At 46.6% G+C, this 17,321-nt stretch overlaps 1 protein-coding gene across 2 annotated transcripts in view; it reads right to left on the bottom strand.

Moving 5' to 3' along the window:
• Positions 1–11,339: 11,339 nt before the first annotated feature.
• The window catches only part of HSD17B10 (hydroxysteroid 17-beta dehydrogenase 10), a 42,560-nt gene continuing 36,578 nt past the window's right edge, over positions 11,340–17,321 (bottom strand). For both annotated transcript variants that reach the window (XM_029608006.1, XM_029608007.1), the window contains exons 5-6: positions 12,258–12,366; positions 11,340–11,833 (exon numbers count right to left, since the gene is read on the bottom strand). In XM_029608006.1, coding sequence (XP_029463866.1) covers positions 11,643–11,833; positions 12,258–12,366 — 300 coding nt within the window. In that variant the 3' untranslated portion in view covers positions 11,340–11,642. The remainder of the gene's footprint in view (positions 11,834–12,257; positions 12,367–17,321) is intronic.

The following is a 17,321-nucleotide window of genomic DNA, read 5'->3' as shown; positions in this document are numbered from 1 at the left end:
TCAGTTCTAAGCAGATTCATTCTGTGGCACCTAAAATAAACAGGACATCAGCACTATCATCAGTGGCATTGAAGCAGAAGACAAAAAAACAGGAAAATCAATGTAACATACCGTTGACCTTTCACTCCTGCCAAGTGATCCAGGTTTCAACACTGAAACCTGCAGCCTGTTGAGATCCTTCAACATGGCTCCCATCATCTGGCTTCTGCTCTACATCTCACGCTATCTGGTGCACACTACCGGGTTTTATAGGCCTGACTTCCTGAATTTCCTGTGGCACTGGCTGTTGATGTCAGCATACTCCTGTATATATATAGAAGCCAATTCCACCCACCGGGTGCCTTAGCAACAGGTCTTGTTTCCTGCTCCTGTGTCTCTTTGCTGTTTCGGTTCTAACTAGTTCTTGTGACTCAGCCTTGTTCCCTACCTCATACTGCTTGCTGTCTGCACTGACCTTGGATTGTCTCTTGCCTGTGCCTGAATGCTGCTTGCCTTCACCTCGGATTGTATGAACACTGCCTGTCCCATCTCAGTCTGCCAGACCATGCCTCCACCTCGTGCTACAACATGCTGCTTCAGGTCCTACACATCAGCTATTCCTTGTGAGGGTCTACCTAACTCCATCAGAGGATGTCTAGTGACCCAGATCTTCACCAGCGTTCAGAAGACCAAATTTGGAACATTTAAAGGAGGAATTGATATCTAAGCTCCTTGACTCCTCTTTTATAAAAAAAAGAAGAGTCAGAAAAACTTAAAGATCTCTCATTATAGGAGAACATGGAATTCAGGTCTACATCATATAAACCTCTGATTTTAGATTTCCATATTTCTGATAATTCTTTGCAATACATATCTCAAAACAATTCCCCTGATTCTCTGTCAGACCTTTCTACAGAACCAAACAGAGCATCATCTCATCATGAGAACACTACTTATCCAACCTTCATACAAAAAATGTCAAAAGCTATTCACTTCAGTTTGCAAGTTGAAGAAAAAAATATTGCAGTGTTAAAGAGCGTACTATAATCTATATAGCCACCAAAGCAGTATATCTCCAGTGGCAAAGAATACAGATCTGAAATACCCATTGTAAAAATACCCAGGCCATAATACCACATGAATCTCTCATTGTTGAAACAGCAATGAAGAAAGTGATGAAAAATAAAACATATTCAAATACTTCTCTGGGAAAAGATGCAAGAATCCTTGATTCTGTAGGTAAAAGCAAGTTTGCTTACCGTAAACGGTGTTTCCGTAGATAGCAGGATGAATTAGCCATGCTGTCTGGGAGCATGCACGTGTAGGCAGAGTTTTCCTCAGTGAGTCACAGAGCTTTGACTCTGTGCGGTCGTCTTCCTGCGCAAATGTACGTCCTCCCCTCAGTCTCTTTGTAGCTAAGCTGTCCTTTGTGCGACTGTCTAGGGAGGTGGGTGGGATCGCATTGCTAATTCAACCTGCTATCTACGGAAACACCATTTACGGTAAGCAAACTTGCTTTTTCCTGTCGATAACAGGGCTGAATTAGCTATGCTGTCTGGGAGTCCCAAGCTTCTGGGTTGTGTCCATGTAATTACGTGTTAGAAGTTCAGGACACTAACCCATAGAAAGAGTAGATAGTCTTATCGGTGTTGAAGGTTTGACAAGACTGCTGAGCCCATTGCCGCATCAGAGGCCTCTTGTTGCTGCAGACAATAATGCAATGGGAAAGTATGAATGGAGGACCAAGTAGCTGCTTTGCAGATGTCCAGTAATGGAACCTTCTTTAACTGGGCAACTGAATCTGCTGTGGCTCGTATCTGATGGGCATGAGGTTTCTTGTCGGGTTTAATTAAACGCTTTTCATAGCAAAACTGAATGCATTGTGACAATCATCTGGCAATAGTTATTTTAGAGACTGGTTGACCAGGGTTGTTCGGGTTAAAGGAAAGGCAGAGCTGAGAAGGTCTTGAAGGAGATTGAGTTCTTTGTTTATAGTAAGCCAGAGCTCGTTTACAGTCTAGCGAGTGCAGGAGGTGGTCTCGCTCATTGTGACGAGGCTTCGGCCTGAAGATTGGTAAAGTGATGGTCTGATTAAGATGAAAAGCGAATACCACCTTGGGAAGGAAGGTGGGATGAGGTCGAAGGGTAACCTTGTTGTGGTAAAACTCTAAGTAAGGAGGATAGTGAACCAAGGCTTGCAATTCACTGACTCTCCTAGCCAATGTGATGGCTACCAGGAATACCGTTTTCCAGGTGAGGTACTTTACACGGCAAGTCTGTAAATGCACAAAGGGAGACATCATTAGCTGTTCTAGGATAATGTTAAGGTCCCAAGGTACAGGTGGCCTTGTCACTGGCGGTCGGAGGTGAAGCATGCCTTGCATGATTAGAACATAGAAACACAGAAACATAGAAATGACGGCAGAAGACCAAACGGCCCATCTGGTCTGCCCAGCAAGCTTTCGCACTTATTTTTCTCATACTTGTTACTCTGACCGCTGAGGTCAGGGCCCTTATTGGTAACTTTTTGGTTCTAATTTCTTTTCACCCCCGCCATTGATGTAGAGAGCAGTGCTGGAGCTGCATCAAAGTGAAGTATCAAGCCTAATTGGTTAGGGGAGGTAACCGCCACAATAAGCAAGCTACTCCCACACTTATTTGTTTACCCAACCTGGGTCCTTGTTGGTTGGTTGTTGTCTGAATATAAATCCTCTTTTCTTCACACACACCCCCGCCGTTGAGGCAGTGAGCTGCGCTGTATATGTATTCAAAATGAAGTATCAGGCTTAATTGGTTCGGGGTAATAACCACCTCAACAAGCAAGCTACTCCCACGCTTATTTGTTTACCCAGACTATGCAATTCAGTCCTTGTTGGTAGTTGTCTGAATGTAAATCCTCTTATCTTCATTCCCCCTGCCATTAAAGCAGAGAGCTACATTGGATATGCATTGAAAGTGAAGTAGCAGGCTTATTTGGTTTGGGGTAGTAACCACCGCAACAAGCAAGCTACTCCCACGCTTATTTGTGAATGCAAATCCTTTTTCCCACATTTCCTCTTGCCATTGAAGCATACAGCAATGTTGGAGTCGCATTAACCGTGTGCATGTTTTTTGAATAAGGGTATTAATCACCAGGTAGTAGCAGTCATTCCCGCAAGCCACCCCCTGCCTCTTCTCTTCATTCACATCCTCAAGACTTTATGGATCCACAGTGTTTATCCCACGCCCCTTTGAAACCCTTCACAGTTTTGGTCTTCACCACTTCCTCCGGAAGGGCGTTCCAGGCATCCACTACCCTCTCCGTGAAGAAATACTTCATGACATTGGATCTGAGTCTTCCTCCCTCCCTATCATGAGTATTAGCTGATGAGGAGGCACTTGGAAGGGAGCTCCTGTGGATAGGTTGTTGGGAGAGAGCCACCATTGAATGTTCTCGATCATTGGTCTGGTTAGGTGTACCATGATTGTTAGTGGTGCATGGGCATCAGCTGTTCTAAAAAAAAAAAAAAAAAATGGCGCCGATGCCCCTTTGCCCTTACCATGTGACAGGGTATCTGTGCCATTGGCCGGCCCCTGTCACATGGTAGGAGCACTGGATGGCCGGCGCCATCTTTAAAGATGGCACCGGCCAGCTTTACTCATCAGCCCCTATTATAGAGCATAGTATAATAGGGGCTGATGAGTAAAGCTGGCCGGCCAATGGCACGGATACCCTGTCACATGGTAAGGGCAAAGGGGCATCGGCGCCATTTTTTTTTTTAGAACAGGTGATGCCTGGGAACGGGAAATCTTTCCCCGAGGCCCCCCTGGATCTCTCCCCGAGGCCCCCCTGGACCACCAGGTAACTTTAAAAGGTTTTGGGGGGGTCGGGAGGGTGGGGTCGATTTAAAGGGTTGGGTGGGTTGTTTTTTTTTAGCGGTGCAAAAACAATTTTATTTTTTTTTAGCGGTGCAAAAAAAAATTAGCGATGTGAATTGGAAACGATTCCAATTCACATATCTTAACGATCAGATTCCCCCCCTCCCCCCCCCCCCCAGCCGAATCTGATCGTTAAGACGATCTGGCACACAATTCACATCTCTATGCAGAACAGATCATAGAAAGTACTTTTTCACTTAGCGCACTATCAAACTGTGGAATCTGTTACCAGAGGACATGATCAAGGTAACTAGCATAGTGCGTTTTAAAAGATGTTTGGACAAGTTCCTGGAGGAAAAGTCCATAACACATTTTTAGCCAAAAAGCTAAAGAAAGCTATTGTTATCCCTGGGAGTAAGTAACATGAATCAGATCTACTTGATGGGATTTGCAGGTACTTGTAACCTGGATTGGCCACTATTGGAGACAGGATGCTGGACTTGAAGATGGACTTTGGTCTGACTCAGCATGGCAATTCTTATGTTCAAAATCAATGAAACAATGAAGTCCATTAAAAACCAAAGTACTGCTCTCCAGTCCTTTTCAGTATCTCACATGCATACTTATTTTCAAAAATGTTATCAGAAAGATGTAAAAATCCATCCATATGATAACTAACTACAGACAGTGTCTGATAGTGCTACAGCAACTTCAGCAGCAACAATAACAACTTCAGTCGTGACAAAGATTTTGTGTAAGACAGCAGCAGAGGCAATTACAGTAGCTTCGGCTAAGACTGGCTTCTGTTTTTTGACCAGCAATGAGATTCTTGTCAAAACCCACTTAGAGCGCTGTTGAACATTCATGACTTTGGACACATTTTGTTGAAGCTGTGTCACTGGGGAGCTAATATCATCATTTATTCTGCTCCCGACCCCCAGCTTAAAAAAAGATTGATAAGGGGGGGCTGGATAGTCTCACCCTTCAGCTGCGGGTCACAATTTTTTGGTGACCTGATCGGGATAGAGGAAAAACTGGCAAACGATGTCTCTCACGTGCACATTCAATACTTGGGATAGGACCATCACTGACTTCTATCGGGAGGCAGGTGAGTTGGACATTGCTCCTGCTGTTGCAAAGGAGAAAGCTGAAAGGGGGAGATTTGACAGAGTCTGGAGCAAGGCACAATGGCAACAATCCTAAAGGAACTGAGAGGACTGAGGTTCAAAGTAAATAAAGATTTGGGTTTGATGAAAGCCTTCATTGAAGAAATAAAGGCCCAAATGCACTCCATGTGCCCCAGAGTGAAGAAGCTCAAGAACTTGGTGTTAGCAGTGGGGGACTGGGAATCCTACTCTGCTAACTCAATAGCTGGACTTAAAAAAACAAATAAAGTTGCTTGAAGACAAGGTAGTTGATCTCGAGCACCTTTCTTGCCAATCCAATGTGCAGGTTGGGATCCCAGAGAAGGAGGAAGGGCAAAATGCACAGGAGTTTTTGGAGAGTTATTTTCAAGAGGTCCTCAGCCCAGGAGCAAATGACCCATGCCTTGAAATTGATCGGTGGCATCAGGTTCCCGGAGGGAACCATTCAAACAATAACGTACTGCAGGCTTTCATCATTCATTTTCACCAATTCCAAACAAAGGAATGGGTGCTATGTAAAGCACGAGACATGGGCCAGTTAAGCTATCATGGACACCGCATGGCAATCGTTCCAGACTACAATGTGACTACTTTGAAAAAGAAGGCTGAATATGCTTGGATGAAGAAGCAGCTCCACGACAAACAAATGTGTTTTTGCTTATTATAATCCTGTGAAATTGCTGGTTTGGATAGATGCTGCATGGAAGAATTTTGAGTCACCTGAGGCCATGTCATCGTAGAGAGTCAGTAATGGGGCTGCATGGAAAAAGAGCAGAGCAGCAGAGAATGGTGGTTGACTGGGTGGCAGTAACCTTGGTTCAGCTTTAAGTGCACACCAAAACTCTGGTCACTGGATCCCTGCTCTTACTAGTGAAGAGGCATGGCCTAGTCTGGCGGCATGTGTGGGGTTACTGACTGAAAAGATTAGTAAGGTTCGAGGGCAAAATAGATACACATATGCTTACACGCTCACATACATACACCTGCTCGCTCACTCACAAATACGTGCTCACACAATTTAAAACTTCTCTCACACACATGCTCAGACACATCCCCTTTTCTCTTGCTCACACACATACACCTGCTTTCTCATTCATAGAAACATGCTCACATACAAACCTCTCACTCCAGCAGTCTCTCTCTCTCTCACACACACACACACACAAATATGCATACACACTCCCTCTCTCATTCACTTTATTCTCCCCTCTGAAACTTGAAAACACAAGTCAGGGCAGCAGCAGTAGCAACCTCCTCCTCCTCCTTCAATCACCCCACCTACAGATCAATTTCTTCTTTGGGTCAGGTCAGGGGAACTCAGCTCTGGCCTCCTGCTCCTTTGCTGCATTGTTCCTTCAGGCGGTGGTGACAAGGGTCAACCCTACTCTGGCCTCTTGCTTCTTCCCGCCACTCTGCATCTTCAGGCTGCAGGAATGGAGACCAGCCCTACTCTGGTCTTCAGCTTCCTCCTGTGGTACGAGCCCCAAGAAGCCACACGTGCTTCTTGGGGCTGACTCTGCAGCCTGCTTATCTCCCACACCATTGCTAATCCTCGTTGACAGTGGAAGCAATGGCCTGTCTTTCTTCTCAAACACATGGACAAGGGACACTGTGTCCTGTTCCAGGTCAGCATTGCCAGCACCCTCCGGGCCATGGCACTCTAGGTGGCCACTTAGTCTGCCTAGTGCTTTCACTGGCCCTGCCTGCACGGAGTAGCAGTTACTACCCCCCTTAACAAGGCAAGGAGATAACCTGCATGGAATGGCAGACATGGAGCAGCAGTTACTACCCTTAACAGAAGGAATGGGGGTAATCTGCAAGGAACGGCAATTATTACCAAAAACTGCTGTTGAGCAGACTGGATGGACTGTTTGGTCTTTATCTGCTGTAATTCATTATGTTACTATGGCCAAAGCATAAAAACTAAATGAGTATTTTAGTCTTTACTGAGAATATTTGGGAGAAACCCATGCCAGTAACAATCTTTGAAGATGATGATTCAGACATTCAAAAAAAGCATAATCCTTCTGAAAGGACTATGCTGTGAACTTAGAAGATGTAATACAGGCCCAGATAACATTTACTGTAGAGTTCTAGAAGAACTCAAATATGAAACTGTACTAGTAATCTATAATCTATCATTAAAATCAATCACTGTGCCTGAAGACTGGAGGGTGACCCTTGTAATGCCAATTTTTTAAAAGGGCTCAAGGGGAGATTTGGGAAACTATAGAGCAATGAGCTTGATTTTAGTGCTTGGCAAAACATTAGAAGCTATTAAGGACAGAATTGCTGGTTATATGAATAGATATGGCTTAATGAGAAAGAGCCAACATGTATTCAGAAACATGTATTCTTGCCTCCTTACCAATCTATTAGAATTTTTTGAAGATGTAAATAAATGTAGATAAGGGCAAGCCAGTCAATAGAGTGTGCCAGAATTTACAGAAGGCATCTGACAAAGTTCCTCATGAGTGGTTCCTCAGGAAATTTAAAAGACATGGGATAAGAAGCAATTGTACTTGTCATTCAGCTTAGGTAAAGAGAATGGGGAGATGGCAAGAGGGCAACTTGAGCAATATCAGCTGAATTTTAGAACAGCCACACGTGCAAATACTGGCAGTTATGCACGTGGCCGGGCCCTGCGCACATTTTCAAAAAGGCCTTGCCATGCATGTAACTGCCGATATGCGCACAAGTGCCAGGTCCTGAAAAGGGGGTGGGCCGGGGGTGTGGTCTGGACGGGGAGGGGTAGGGCGGAGGCCGGCTGGGACAGCACATGCTGACAGTTGGAGCGGACTGGGAGGGAATGGGGGAAGGCCTGATTGCATCACCGCTCGTAACTTACTAAAATCCCACCCCTTGGGGCGGATTTTCAGAGCCCTGCTCGCGTAAATCCGCCCAAAACCGGGCGGATTTACGCGAGCAGGGCCCTGCGCGCCGGTAAGCCTATTTTACATAGGCCTACCGGCGCGCGCAGACCCCGGGACTCGCGTACGTCCCGGGGTTTTCGGAGGGGGGCGTGTCGGGGGCGTGTCGGGGGGGCGGGCCCGGTCGTCGCGGCGTTTCGGGGGCATGTCGGCAGCGTTTTGGGGGCGGGTACGGGGGCGTGGCTACGGCCCGGGGCGGTCCGGGGGCGTGGCCGCGCCCTCCGTACCCGCCCCCAGGTCGCGGCCCGGCGCGCAGCAGGCCCGCTGGCGCGCGGGGATTTACGTCTCCCTCCGGGAGGCGTAAATCCCCCGACAAAGGTAAGGGGGGGGTGTAGACAGGGCCGGGTGGGTGGGTTAGGTAGGGGAAGGGAGGGTAAGGTGAGGGGAGGGCAAAGGAAAGTTCCCTCCGAGGCCGCTCCGATTTCGGAGCGGCCTTGGAGGGAACGGGGGGAGGCAGCGCGGCTCGGCGCGCGCAGGCTATACAAAATCGATAGCCTTGCGCGCGCCGATCCAGGATTTTAGTGGATACGCGCGGCTCCGCGCGTATCTACTAAAATCCAGCGTACTTTTGCTTGAGTCTGATGCGCAAGCAAAAGTAGGCTGATCGCGCTTCTTTTAAAATCTACCCCCTTGTGCGCATCGCCCGACATGCGCCCATGGATTTTATAACATCTGCGAGTCCATGTGCGTGCACCTTTTACAATCTACCCCATATCTCTAAGATCTGGACTGCAGACATTAAACTAAAACAGATGTTTTAGAGTTGAGGAGCTCAGATAGACTAGGGCTGGCTGGCCTTTCTGTGTACAAGGATCTTGAAATCAGTTAAATGCCAAGTCCGTGCTCTGAGAGTGTTCCAAGACAGCTGCCTTATGTGGAAATCTCACATTAGTCCTTTGCTTGAGAAAAATGATTTGATTACTATTCTCCACTGCCTCATTACCACATGCTTAGATTACTGTGTTTCAATGAATATCTATATGAATAATAGCTGACACGAGGTCAATATTCAACGGTGCAAACACTTATGCAGCTAAATTCTAATCGCATAACGGCTTTTAATATTACCAGTTAGCCATTTAGATGGATAACTTTTCAGTTATCCATCTAAATGGCTTTTGAATACTGATCTCAACGAGCCCAATATTCAGTAAGCCAGTTAGTGGACAAGTTATTCAGCTAAAGTTAGCTGGATAACTTGTCCTGTTGTTACATGCTGTGGCTCATGGAATCACCCCGTGAGCTGCCTTACTCACCTCCGACACTGGCGACAACATTTCATGGCTGGGACATTGCCAGCATCAAGGCCTCAGGACACAACTCCATGCATCATGTGACACCACCGACACTCGCTCTTCCCAGCCTCTCATAGGCCTGCCAGCCCCATGTTTAAAGGGCCCATGGCAGGAACCTGGCCACTGCCCTTTCTGATGACATCACCAGCCCACTGCTAGTTAAGGCTCCTCTAGAGGAACATCAGATGCATCAACAATGGGTCACCTGCCTAGCAGCACATCTGGCCAGTGTCCCTGATTCCTGCCTCCAGCCTTGCCTCATTTCATCCAGTGTCTTCAGTGTGTCTTTGTTCACCCTTGGTTTGCCTCTCTACATCTTAAGCAGATATTCAGCAGGCGCTAGGTAGCCAGATAAGTCCTACTTATCCAGCTATCTGCCAGCTGAATATTTGGCCCTGTGTGTTTGGGGGAGTGTGTGTTAGAGGGTTGGTGTGAGTGGAGAGAGTGAATTGTATAGTACATGCACTCTCCCCCTTCCACTTTGATCCCCTCTCCATTCTCCCTCTATCCTTTCCTCTCTGTGTGTGGGAGGGCATGGCAGTGTAAGTTTTATAGGTTAGTGAGAGTGATATAGAGGGGGGGCGGGGGGGGGGCTGTATATTTGGTTCTCGAGGAATGATTGGGGTGTCTGTGGTTTAGTACACCTACTCTTTTGCCCTCACACATTCCACTTCTCTCCTCCTCTGTCTGGGTGGGGGTGCTGGGTTGTGTGGAGTGAAGGGAGTAAGCAGTAGGAGTTGGGTGTGGGGGCAACACCCCAATCTCTTTCTCCTTCCCTCTTGTGAGTGTGGAGCTGGGGCGTACATATGCGTGAGAGGGGCTGAGTGTGTAGGGTGAGGTGGGGGTGGTAGTGTGAAAGTGTTTTGAGGGGGCTTTTTTTTTTTTTAGAGGGTAATTTCAGGTGGTGGTGATGGGTCTCCATATGGGTGAGATGTGTATGAGTGGAGAGGGTGTGTGTGTATAGGGGGGAATGTGCATGTGGCAGGAGCAGGGTGTATGCGGGGTGCTTTGAGTGTGCGTGTCTGGTGAGGATTTGCACATTCCCCCCTAGAACTTTCCCTTTGTCCCTCTCACCACCTCCCTCTCCCATCTCAGGCTCGGATCTCCTTTTTCCCTGCTGCTGGATGGGGCTTGATCACCCCCAAGCATCCTTCTACGTCCGGGACCACGGCACCTTTTTAAATTTCTATTGATGAGGCTGGGAAAGGCCCGCTGGCTCTTTCAAGGTTGCCATGCCTCTCTCTCTCTTACGCCCCGCAGCAGACCTTCCAACACTGACATCACCACTCCTCAGTTTGTGCTGGTGGGGGCCTGGGAAACTCCACCAGTCTTTCTGCTACTGGCAGAACCACTGGCTCTGCAGTGCTGATGCCACCACTCCCCCTCCTTTGCATGAGTGTCATGTACATGCATGTGTAGATACGCTGCAATGCTCACCTAGAACCTCTTACATATATGTAAGAAAATAACTTCTCCTATCTCACTTTCTTTTACTTAACTCCTCTCTATCGGGTAAAGGGGGTGGGAGGGGGGAGGGGTACTGGGAAGTCCCTAACATTCTATTCTGCTTTTAGGATTGTGCGACTTGTGCAGTTGTACAGGGCACTGCAAATTTGAAGGCATACTGCCATGCAACACTGCTGGGGTGATCCTTCTTCTGCCAGCCCCAGCCAGGGAGAACACTACTTTAGGTGTTCGCATAGGGTGCCACCGCTGCTAAAGCTGGCCCCTGTCTCCTTAACCCCAGGGGCTGAGAGGCAGGGGGAGCAACAACGAATATGGCAGCATGTGCTGTGTTGGGGTTGGATCAACAGATGCAGGCCCTCAAGAAGCAGCTGAGTTAGGGCCTGGACTATACAACCAGCAGCTGGCAAGGTAGAAAAAAAATCAATGAAGACAACAGGAGGCGACACAGAAGGAACGTAGTGGGAAAGTAATAGCACAACAGTAACCGCCTTCCAGCCCTATTCTGCAACGAGAGGTCTAGGAGCCTGTAATACCCCCCTCCCTATTGCAAAGATCATCCAACAGTCCTTCTGCCCTTCCTCTATTGCCCCCCCCATCAGAATTCCTTCTGCCCTTCTCTCCACCTTCCCCACACACAGCATCAAATATATGGCATGGCCTTAGCCTGAGCTTCTGAGATGCGACTTTATTAGAGTTGATTTTCCATGTATCCTGATTAGACAAACTGCAACACTAGTAGTCCTGCTGCATGTTCACATTCAGCTGCGTATCATTACAGTTTACATCATCTACCAATCAATCAGCAGAATCAGGGAGGATGCACTTCCCTGGAAGGTAGGGAAATGAGGGGCCCAATCTCCTTGGCTTCCTGTGGAGAGAGCAGAGAAGGGCCTCCGACAGCACCAGAGACTGGTCCAGTTGATGCTAGTCCCGTATCCTGTGGCTGTACCAGAGATCTTCTGCGGGTCTCAGGGCTGCATGCGGATCGCACCGTCCAGTCGTATCACCTCTCCGTTCATCATGGGATTTTCTATGATGGCCTGCACCAGGTGTGCGTACTCCCCAGGATTTCCCAACCGGCTGGGGAAGGGCACCTGCCTGGCCAGGAAAGTCCTGACCTTCTCGGGCAGCCCTGCCAGCAATGGAGTCGCAAACAGACCTGGTAAGAGTAAAGAAAAGAGAGGGTGGAATGATGCATGAGTGGGCAGTGCCAGTGACATCTCCTGATCCTATCTTCTTCTATTTATTTATTTGTTTTCATATACCGGCATTCATGTAAAAACATATCACGTCGGTTTACATCTCACATTAAGCATCGGTAATAGAAATTGCATTTAAAATTAAACATTTAAAAAACTAGTTAGATACTATCCATTTTGCTTAAAATATCTAAATAATTCTTCTATGCCAAGCAGGATGAGTCTGTATAACATTTTGCATCTTTACAATGCCCCTCTTCATGCCCTGAAATTTCCCATCACCTATAAGCATGAAAATATTTACAGGGAAGTGAATGCAAAGCACCCCTGTCCTTCCACAGCTCGGAGTTAGAACTGAGATTCAGAGAGTCCCAGGAAACGTACCTGGTGCAATGGTAACCACACGTATCCCCATGGGAGCCAGATCCCGGGCCACAGGCAAGGTCATGCCGACAATCGCTCCCTTGGAGGCAGAATACGCTGCTTGTCCCACCTAGGTCAAGATATAATTGGTCTTTATATTCAGCCCAGTTTCTAATGGCCAAGTCAGAATACCTGAAATTAATTATTATTTTATTTTTTTTTTACTATATATGATAATCCATTAAAAAAAAGGACCTAAAGCATATTGGATTTTAGTTCAGATTTAGGTGGGAAGACTTGCTGCATCTACCCAAGAGGATTTTCAGTTGCCTAAAAGTATGTGTTCACTTTAACAACCAGAGCTTCATTTGTAGAGCAATAGGAAGTGGGGGTGGGTGGAGAGGAGGCAGAATGACGGTAGTGGGCTGGGTGTGACCTGTGTGAGAGAGATGGGCCAGGGCTGGGAGCACGCTCCCTCCTAAACACACACATACCTGGGAAAACACTTTTCCTCCTCTTTATTTTCAAATTTATAGTCCGACCATAGGAGCGGTTTACAACTAAACACTCACAACTGAATAAAACATTAAACAATGAAGAACCATACAGAACAATCACTTATCCCCGTGAGCCTTCATGGCCAGCTTCCTCCAGTGCTCAAACCCTAGTCATTATTCCCCTAGCAGACCTCACTAAGCACTGATGGGTGAAGGATAACAGAGTTGAACACTACTGAGGCTTGCGAATGGAGGGTCACCGAGAAAGGAGGGCCTTTTCTCTCTATCCTGCTCTCAAGACCACCTCCAACCCCTGTCCATGATTCCTCCGGTGATCCTCAACTCCCCACACTGGTCCTAGAGCCTGTTTATTATTTATATATATATTCTGCCTTGTCTCACCCCTAATGGTCATTAATTCCCCCTCTCCAGAAATTTATCCTCTCCAGTAACTCTCCTCCTTGGCCAGTACGATAAAGGCCTTTTCTCTGAGCCAAAATCAGCTGGCTATCCTTTGCCTTGGGGGTGTAGACTGGTATGCGCCATCCCCGCTCCAGCGACAGGAATTCAAACGTGCATCCAGCTCTTTACCTCTTTGGGGGAGGTGGTAAGGGAGCAGCACCACATGCTCTCTCTATTCACTCTCTCCTTTTTCTCTCCCCCTCCAACTGCCCTCCCTCACAGATTGCCCTCCCTACTCTTATCTCATGCCTCATAGTCCCTTCTGATCTCCTCACTCAGTCAAACCCCATAACAAGTTTGATTTTCTCACACTCTCTCCCCCCCCCCAATAACCTTCAGCTCCTCCAATCCCTTCATTCACTCTTTTGCCCCGAGATCCCCTCACTCATTTGCTCCCCCTTCCTTTCATTCTCCTCACTCACTCTTGCCCCCTCTCCCTCTGCTTCCCTCCATTAACTTCTCTCCACTATTCCCTCACATACTTTCTTGGCTCTTCTCCCTCCCCTACAGGCCGAGTGCACTGTTTAACCCAAAGCTGGACACGGGTTTTGGGTGTGCGTCCACCACCCCTTATTCTATAAGGGGATTAGCACATCCAAAATGCGTATCCAAACCCCCGCCAAACTAGTAGCGCTCATCACATGCAAATGCATGTTGATGAGGCTATTAGCTATTCTCCCCCCAATTAAAAAAAAAAGTGCACCCGACATGCATGTTTTTACCCTTAGAAATTAACACCTGCCCAGAGCAAGCGTTAATTTCTGAGCAGCCCAAAAGGTGTACAGAAAAGCAGAAAATATTGCTTTTTGTGTACTTCCTCTGACTTAATATCATGGCGATATTAAGTCAGAGGAACAAAAAGGACAAAAATGTAAAAAAAAAAAAAAAAAAAGTGCCGTGGTGAGGTTAGGAAAAGGGACGCTCAATTAACAGAGTTCATTTTCCTAACCTGTGGCTGATCACAAGTTAGGAAAACAGATGGTCGTAAAATTGTGCGTCTGTTTTCCTAACCCGCTGACAGCCACCTCTCCTGGGCACCCACTGCCAAGCAGGCGCTAGGAGAACACATTTGTCCCTAGTGCCTCCTTCCAGCTGACCCCTCATTTAAATATTCAATCATGTGCCCAGGACAGGAGCTGGGTGCGCGTTAGGAAAGCAGGCACTCAACACAGAGCACCTGTTTTCTGCGCTGATTTATTGGATCAGCCTGTTAGTGTGGTCACCAGTGGCAAAGGTGGGGCGGGGGGAGGGGAGCCTGGGAAGCCAGCCCAGTAATTAACAACCTGGCCAGGAAGCTGACACACCCAGTAGTGGCAGAAGCAATGGGGCTGACAGGCATTCACCTCGGGTCTCTTCAACCTTGGCCATTGTACCTTACAGCTTTCTCAACTGTGCCAGGAAATTGCACAAAAATCAAGGTCATGTGGCGATCCTATCTCAGAGTAAACAGCCCCAATACACTCTGCTCTGCTTCCTCTGGGTAGCCAGAAATGATCTGTGCTCTGCTCCATTTCTGCAACAGAGTTGATTTACACTGCTAGCTCTGCACCATTTCTTTAGGAGAGCCAGAAGATAACAGACATGAAAAGGGGTTGAATTAGCACACGTTTGAAACTTGTGAGCTGCAGTTACAAGTCCCGGTTGAATCCTTTATGACTGGCACTACTGCTCATAAGTTCTCGCTTGCGCTAATTCACACGCATTTTGTGTCTGTTCTATGTTCTGCAATTTCTGCTTCCTGACAGCGCTTCCCTTTCCTTCCGTGGAGGAGAGGAAACTGCATTAGTTAGCAGAGAGTGTTGTTCTCTGCTCTCTCTACTCCCGTTCACCCTCTCCCCTCCTCTTCCCTGCAGGCTGCCTGAAGAGGAGGGGCTGGAGCAGAACACCCCTGCTACTCTGCCTCTTACGTCTTAAAAGAAGTGCTGGAACTACATTCCAGGCCATTCCCCTACAGATTAAGCCCTGTTCACAACACATGTACTTGTAGCTGCACAGAAAAGAGAACGTTGGGGGACGTCTTTTTTGAGGGGATGTTTGGAAAGTAGGGGGCCAATTTTCAGCTGTTATCTAGTTGAACAAGTTATCTGGATAAACTTAGCCGACTAACTTGGTCGAGATATTCAGTAAATGAAAGGCAGCTCCAATCCATACTGATTCATAAAAAGAGAAAAAAAAAAAAAGTCCAATGTGAGGGTAATGGCCACAACTCTATAGTCCAGTCCTTCTTAAGGATCAGCACCGCAAGGAATTTTGGTGAAGGGAGGCTACCCTCATTATACTATATATAAGGAGTCAAGACACAGAAGGGTTAGAGAGATTCTGGGGAGCAGGCAGGAACCACACTATGAGAACACCTGCTATGTTTAATGTCTCTGTGCTACCTCAACTTTAAAGTGATTTGCATAATTTTGCCTGTTTTTTTTGCTTTGCATTTTGCTTTCACTGTTGATTTCATCCAATTTGAATTGGTTACAGGTTTTAAAAAATTAATTGCACATAAGGAAACAGCCAGAGTCTGCCTCCTTATTCCTTCTGGCTGTTTCCCAAGCTGCTATTGCCCATGTTACCACAGGCTGGTACTGGAGTGGTAGGGACTACCACTGATGTGGTCTTGCTTAGAGGAGCATGTAAAGGTTGCCATCACTGGTTGGACTTATTCCTGAAGGTTTCGTCACATGGCTTTAATAAGTGAGCTTACTGCAATTCATCTGTTAGGGAGAGAGCAATTTATTTGTACTTTGAGTCTGTAGGGAATAAACACCAATGTGTGTGTGTGTGTTAGATATTTCATTTGAATGGAAATCTCAAACACATTATCATCATCACCATTACATCAACAATTCTGAAAAATCCCTACTACTGTGAATCTTGCTTTTTAAAGTGTAATAGGGATTTAATTTAATTTTCTAACATATGTTCAAACATTTGTGCATGTTATTTAAATCACTTTGCTTCCGTAAAAATCATAAATTAAAATTGTATATCATGAAATGACTCATACTCAAGTCTAAAAGAAAATAAATGTACTGCATTTATCTGGCAAATACTGGTCTCCTCTAATTCAGCACTATGGATGTGGAGAAATAGCAAATCACACCAATATCCAATCAGAGTCAAAGCCAGGAGTGTGCTGCAAACAGTTCAAAGGTCTGTAGAGCTTGAATAAGAGGCAGAAAGTAAAAATGAACAGGTAATATTCAGCAAAATTTAATAATTGATAATTGGATAGCTGTAAGTAATCTCTCTAATGTCCTCTGTGGACATTAGAGATACTACTTACAGCTATCAAATTGTCCTCCTCTAATTCAGGCATTCTCCTTACATTTCCAACATGGAAAATAACAGCATTGTACTACAGTCTCCTGTAATACATGGTGGTTAACAAAACAAATCAGACTCCACATTCCTTTTTTTTTTTTTTTTTAAATCCCTGCAAGTTTTTCTTCAGAATGGCGTTCAGCAATAACTTGGTATGCACGACTGGCATTCAGTTCCTGGGCCAGCTGCTATTGGCTGAACTGACTGGAGCTTGAGATGGTGCAGAAGCAGCATTCACAGACTTTGGAGAGGAAGGAATCTCAGCCATTGAGCAAACATGATACCTACCAGCTAGACTGGGGGGAGGGGCACGCAAGAAAAACTTGGTGCCTTGCCTGCTTATTTTCTTTCCTTGAGTCCTACCAGACCAGTCCAGCTCGGATTGGTTTTACTCCCTGCAGCTCTCAGGACCTAAGCAAGACTGACAGATTCCCATGGCGTAGCTTTTTCTGTGCTCAGCAGCAGCTGCCATGAGGCCTCCCAGAGGTAAATGCGCCATAACTTTTGTCCCTTGCTGGAGGAGAACACCAAGGCCACCTGCCTTTCACCATTCAAAATGCTGCCCAGAAAGTTGAACCAGTGCTGGGAGCTCAAAAAGAGTTGTTTTTTGTTTTTTTTAAACTTTACTATAAAGGCTCAAGACCCTCACTGGCCAGCCTCAAACCAAAGGCAGCAAAGCAAGTAATGCTAACCTCACTGCTCTGGTCTCAAAGCGATTGATAGGCCAAGAGGCTTCTTCTGCTGACCAAGTGCCCTGGGCAGACTGTCGCTGGCATATCGCTCCTCATCCAGAAAGACTGGAATTGGT

This window comes from Rhinatrema bivittatum, chromosome 1 (assembly GCF_901001135.1).
Source record: "Rhinatrema bivittatum chromosome 1, aRhiBiv1.1, whole genome shotgun sequence".
Lineage (NCBI taxonomy): Eukaryota > Metazoa > Chordata > Amphibia > Gymnophiona > Rhinatrematidae > Rhinatrema > Rhinatrema bivittatum.
This window is presented reverse-complemented; position numbering and strand designations above follow the sequence as displayed.